Source organism: Poecilia reticulata, chromosome 16 (genome assembly GCF_904066995.2).
Source record: "Poecilia reticulata chromosome 16, P_reticulata-male-v2, whole genome shotgun sequence".
NCBI lineage: Eukaryota > Metazoa > Chordata > Actinopteri > Cyprinodontiformes > Poeciliidae > Poecilia > Poecilia reticulata.
The window spans coordinates 19918635-19925080 of NC_088845.1; the positions used below are offsets into that span (position 1 = coordinate 19918635).

Below are 6446 nucleotides of genomic sequence, written 5' to 3' on the forward strand. Positions count from 1 at the left end.
ATTTAGTAGCTACACAGAAGATGAACTCTGGAGCACACAACCCATTAAAGAGGACCTGGCAACAGCCATTTAAAGACACAACATCTACAAGACCTATGTAGAAAATACTCTGCACTGAAGTAGTCCCACTGATGTAGTTGACTAAGTTAACTAAATTAATTGTATTGCAGTGTCCATCAGTCACTTTTCTAGATTCCTGTAGCAGTTATGCTACTTTGCTAATGTTAGCGTACATAAACAAACATCAGAAGGGGATTTATTTAAGCTCTGTCATTTTTCATTTCTAACGTACCCTATAGTAATATTAAAGCCAAAAAAACGTTTTTTTAGCAACGATAAAAATAGAAGTTTTTTGTAGTTCCTTTTGCTATTAACCAAATAACCATTCCTTTGTCCATTTCTTCTCTGTCTATCATTCTTTTTCGTACCAGGTCCGCCTATCATCACAGCAGACGCAACGCAGCATGCTGTCAAGCACTCCAAGGGTAAACTGGAGTGCCGGGTGGAAAGCAGCCCTCCACCTGATAAAATTGTAAGCGAGCTTCTTTACTTGTGTTGTGGTTAGGGTTATTTTTGGAGGGATAACACAATGTTCCTCTTTGCCACACCCAAATGAGAGAGAGCAGCCAGAGGAATGCTAGCCTTGACCTCAGCATTGCACTATAGCCTTAACACACCTCTACTTCACTTGTTAAAAGATACACACTTGGGCACACATATTCATGGTTGTAATTGCAGCGAGAGGCTGAAAGGATTGCAGAGTTGGGGGAGTTGCAGACAACGAGGTTTTTACAGGATTTGCCAAACTACATTCAATTAGCAGCCCAAGGGGCATCACTTAGCTGACCCTGTTGAACTGCTGGAGGTATGCTGGGTTGGAAGAGAATAATTAGGGAGTGTGGAGGAATGAGAGACAGGTGCCCTGCTGGCCTGATTGTGGAGACAGCAGAGCAGAGCCTTATTTTGTAGTGCAGCCTCCTAACCCTCTTTAGGTCTCACCTGCAGGGCAGACGTGGATGGTAGCTTAAACATGAGCCTATGAGCCATGTCGGCCACAGAGCACCTTGGAGGTCAGCAGAGGGAAAGCAGAAAAACTGGTTTTCTGTCAGGGATCTATAACCAAGTGTGCATGCCTTTGCTTTGGTTATTTGCTGAGAGATTCATCACACACACAAAAGAAGCAATTTACTACCCATTGTTTACCCTCCACAGGTTTGGACCTTTGGAGACATGAGTCTGTCCTCTGGTTCCTCTGGTCGATACTCGGTGCAAACTGTGACCACTGACCATGGGGTCCTTTCCTCTCTTGTCCTGTCTGAGACTTTGGTGCAGGATTTTCAGATGCGGTACAACTGCACCGCTTGGAACCGCTTTGGCACCGGCACTGCCCTGGTCACACTGAAGGAGCAAGGTAAACACTGACAGCGGCTCTGCACAAAAGGTTACAGTGATATTACTATAGTTATGACTCATAAATCACTTGAGCAGAACTGGCTCAATGAAGTGAAATGGCTTCTGCTTTGTCAAGGTGGCACATAATAACCAAAATTAATCAGCCATGCCCAGTGTCTCCAGTATAAATTTATGTACATTATAAAAAAACATTTCTGAGATTCTGTTTCTGTCATGTGATTTTTAAAGACGTCCCAATTAGATAACATCTAACTGCAACATCTAGCCAACTTGCCTTAGCTAAATTTAACTCAGGCAATATAATTGAATCAGTAGATGGGTATGTTAATGATTGTGTTTGCCCCATAATATGTAGATCGATTATGGACCAAATGCGTTTGTGGTTATAGTCTCCATCATCATATCATAGCTCAGAAAAATCAGGCAGTAAATCCCCTGAAGTGGTCTTAAAATTAACCACAAGTACCACTTGAACAGTGACTCTGGTAACCTTCGCTGCAGCAAATGGTAAAAATAAGGTCCTCGACAGTCATTTACATCAATGTATCAGAGCAAGGGTCTCCAGAGAAAGGGGCAGCAGTATCTCCTGGAATCTCTAATTAGATTACTGTCTATTGCTTCATTGCATGTCAGGCCTTGTTACCCTTCCGTCAGAGAGATTAGAGACAATAGCCATGCTGCAAGATGCCGAATTGTCCACATGAGCATATGCTACAGAAGCTGTGAGAGGACTGAGGCGTAATGTTTATGGATTTATAGCCATAGTGGGTTTACGGGATTAGCAAGGCAAATGAATGAAGTCTCTCTAATTCTTCCATTTTTATTTTCCTCATTTGCTCTGCACATTTTTAACATCTAAATATGCTCTTTTCTTCCATCCACCCCTGCCCTCTTCTCTTCTTTTTTTTTTTTACAGAGGCCCTCCCTATGTTGATAATTGTCGGCGGAGCAGTAGGTGGAGGTTGTGTCCTGCTCATCTGTGTAATCACACTCGTCTCCCTCTGCTGCCGACACACAGGCAAAGGTGAGCTCAACGGTCAGTATGGGCAAGATGGGAAACTCTTCAAATCAAACAATTGTTTTTTTTTTCTCTTCTGAACAGTGAAGGTTTTCTTGTGGCTTTATATTAAAACACTTAAAACGATATGTAAATTTAGAAATTTGCCATGGTGTGTCAAGTAAAAAGCCTTTTCAATTCCCACAGGTAAGAGATGCACTCGACTTTCCAAGAGTGATATCAGGGTTCAGATTGTTCACAGCGATCACAACGCTACTCGTGGCAACGATGATGAGGAGGATGTCAAAGAACCAATGGTAAGTTTGATTTTTTTCTTTTTTTACCTTCTCTGTGTGTCAGACAGTGATGGGAGCTAGAAAGACAGGGGTTACATTAACATTGAAGCGGAAACTTCAAACTTTTCTTTTGTTCCTATTCAAGCAAGGTCTTGTTCGTTCTTGTAATTCTTTAGAAATGCTTGGTCTTCCCTCAGGCTCCCAACAGCAGCGAGTCTCCAGGGACATCTCGCACAGAACACAGTGACCTCCTGGAGGAGGAGGATGACGAAAGATCGGACATCAAGGTAAAACTTAAAAGACTCGAAAAGACACTTTCAGTATAGCAAGAAAACTGTCTTGAAAAAGTGTTCATACCCGTTTTCCGCATATTATTATGTGACCACAAACTTCAATAATTTCATTATCCTGTCAATAATAATTTGGGGTGTTCAATCTGATGGACTGGATAATAGCCACAGCTGCCCTTGGGGCTGTCTTGCTCAGGGACACGACGACAGAGGCCGACAGAGTGGTGATCAAACTGGCAAACCACCAATTGCTGGACAAATTCCCACCACCATTGCCACAATGTTGCATTTTCAGCCCAACAGCAAATAAAAACGGCATATTATCACATAGCTTTAGTGGAAAATCATGTTGCTGTTACACCCAATTTTGTGGGACAATAAATAATATGTCTTTACTCTATTAAACAGAGTAGAGTGTCGAGTTGTGCTGAGTAGGTTCTAGTTGAAAAAGGGCATCAATAGTAAGTGAACCTGGAGGAAGACTTGTTTCAGGCTGTGAAATTGAACACAAGAGCTTGTGGTTATAACATGAAAAAATGTGGAAAAGTTCATGTGAATATTTTTGTAAAGGACCATGTACATTTTTGTTTTTTCAGCCTTTGCACATGAACAAAACATTTTGTACATATTTGACATTATTGATTTGCATTCCCCTCTGTCTTAATCATAGGACCCTACTAACGGATATTACAATGTCAGGGGCCACGATGACCGTCACATCCGCAACAGTGGCTTCTCAGAGTACGTGCCCAACTCCCGGCCAGTCTACACACCATCACAGCTGCCTTCTCCAAGCCCCATGTACGGCCAGCATGGCTCTCAGCCTCGTATCTACGAGTTCTCCCACCGATATGCCACTAATACTGTGAGTCGGTCTTCGTATGAACAGCAGCCACCAGCCCAGCAGCAGCAGCCACAGTCGCCCACCCAAACAGCTACCATATACCCCACAGATCCCCTCTACAGTGGCTCAGCCTACCTTCCTGCCACCTACGGTCGTGCCTTCACTAGTTATGTCAAGCCGGCTTCCTACGAGAAGGTTGATGCATACGACCAATCAGATCAGGCCAGCAAGGTATCGAGCTCATCTCGTTTCTCCTACGCCTCCTCTCAAGTGTCCTCCCAGCAGTCTGACTATGGCCGGCAGACTCAACGCATGCAGACTCATGTCTGATTGAACAGAAAAAAATGTCAACAGCAAAATAGAAGTGAGTAGATACCACATTTGTGGTTGAACTAACATGAAAAGAGACTTTGTTTACTCACACGGTCCTGCAAGGATTTGCGTGGACAGTCTTTGGGATAACCTGTGATGGATGCCAAGATGGAAAATCTAGCAGTGTGTGATACCTCACCAGGTTTTAATTTTCTGAACATGAAAATGGCCAACTGGAACAATGCTACATCCCAGCTGGCATATCCTTTAACCTGCATTCCAGTACTTAACTTTGAGTCAACACTAAATGTCAAAAATGACCTCATGGAGACTGGGAAAGAAGATCTCACAAAGCTAAAACAGGTTCGAGGAAAAAGAAAAAAAAAACAATATGAACAGCCTTTTATTGTCTGTCATTTGGTGTCTTGTTGGCATGCGAAAGCAATTCTAAGCACATTCGTGTTTCTATCATTAACAAAAGACAGCTATTGACAAAGACGGGCTTATCCTATACTGCACAACAGGCTAGCTGTACTGACCAACAAGTGCTGCAGGCGCTGTACTGTATGAGGCGTAATCACTGGAATACATCTGAACTTAGCTGTGTTCCTGAGGCGTCTTCTGATAATAACAGGTTTTGGACATCGAAGTGTTGTTCGCCAGCGGATAACACAGAAATACAAGGAGAATGTGTGTACAGTATATATTAACTATGTTGTACAAGTTGGACAAGGTTAGGCCATGAAATTCCAAAGATGGAAAGAACTGTATGGGGAAAAGTATGGGCCAACGCTTGAGGGGGGAGGGAAAAAAGCAACTTTGTTTTCTGATTGTAAAACAAATGGTAAGATCTTAAAAGAACAATCAAAAGTGGTGTTGAGGGAAATGTTGGCAATCTTGAACATTAAACACACTTGAACGTGACGTCAACTTCTGGAGGCTCAGACGGGATAAGTGATGCATCAGTGGTGGTCCTAAAGTGGACCGTTTAAAAGTTTTACAACTCAATCGAATTGTCTCAACATGTTTACAAGAACCAGTACTACCCTGAAACACTGCGCATCTGTACAAACGGCTCTTGCTCTCTCTCTCTGTTGCATGCAAACGATGTGTCTTGTGACAAATTTTCAGCATTTATATTCATCTCCATTTCATGTTTGAGCGTATCGGATTCTCCGCACCCAATCCCATTGCGTCTCACAACCTGGATGTTTTCCGTACTGCCATTTGTCTATGCGAGCTAGTGCCAGGGCAGCCTGACGAGAGAACAAAATGTCGCTGAAAGAGAGGAGGCCAACATCATCGCTTGTCTTTTATTTTTATATTTTATATAAGCCTTAAAGTACAGCTTGTGAGCTGCTCTATTGTAAAGTATCTTTATATACATATGTAATCTGTCTTTTGTTGTTTTTTTTTTGTTTTTTTTGTGGTTATCACAGAATTTCACGTCGGAGTTGTTCAATCATCGAATGCAGTTGAAATGCTCATTTTCTTTCATTTGAACACAACTAATTGCCATTTCTTTGTTCATTCTTATATTAATGTATTAAGAATTTTATTTGCTAGAAATGAGCTATTGTTGCTTGTACCTTTGTACACATATTTATATTTAAATAAAACCATTTCCAATAAAGAAGCAGGCTCCAGTGAATCCTGGAAGTTATTCAGCTACGGCTTCACATCGACAAACAAAGCATCCCATGTAGCAAAAGTGATGAATACATAAATTAGCAGCACTGTCTATGTTGATTTTCCATTTCTCCCACTGCTGCTGTGACTTTAATGAAGACAGATGAGACAGTAGATCCCCCACCACCCCCACTATAAGTGTATCCACCTCCTGAAGTCAACATGCCCATTTGGTAGGGTAATAAGATAGAGCTGTGACAAAGGAAGGTATTATTTGACAATATGAGCTTGTCTTGTCACCACAGTTCCCCAGGTATGCATGCTGCTCACGACAGGGAGGAGAGGTACATCCTCATTACAATTCCACTGTGAGAAGGTATGAGCTCTCCCAACACATGCATTTATTATGTACAACATAATCTACAAAACAAGACATTGTCAAAGACGGGCAAAGCGGGTGATGTGTTTAGAAACTACACAATCAGATAAAAGGGGTTTATTAACGTAGTTCTTTCATATGAAAAACATAAAAACAAACCGATAAATAATAGAAATTCAGAAGTCCAAGTCAGAGCATTTAGAAATAATATATAACTTAAAACCAGTGTCCCTTGTAAGCACGGCTTGGTAATTAGAATCGAGGTATGCAGATATTATATCTTAAC

The 6446-nt window shown here is 41.8% G+C and overlaps 1 protein-coding gene across 2 annotated transcripts in view; it reads left to right on the plus strand.

The window, feature by feature from the left end:
• Window positions 1-5803, plus strand: part of kirrel3l (kirre like nephrin family adhesion molecule 3, like) — a 46059-nt gene extending 40256 nt beyond the window's left edge. The window contains exons 10-15 of one of the 2 annotated variants that reach the window (XM_008432423.3): window positions 432-532; window positions 1213-1411; window positions 2330-2449; window positions 2618-2727; window positions 2904-2993; window positions 3667-5803. In XM_008432423.3, coding sequence (XP_008430645.1) covers window positions 432-532; window positions 1213-1411; window positions 2330-2449; window positions 2618-2727; window positions 2904-2993; window positions 3667-4170 — 1124 coding nt within the window. In that variant the 3' untranslated portion in view covers window positions 4171-5803. The remainder of the gene's footprint in view (window positions 1-431; window positions 533-1212; window positions 1412-2329; window positions 2450-2617; window positions 2728-2903; window positions 2994-3666) is intronic. The other variant, XM_008432424.3, reaches the window with a different exon arrangement.
• Window positions 5804-6446: the final 643 nt, after the last annotated feature.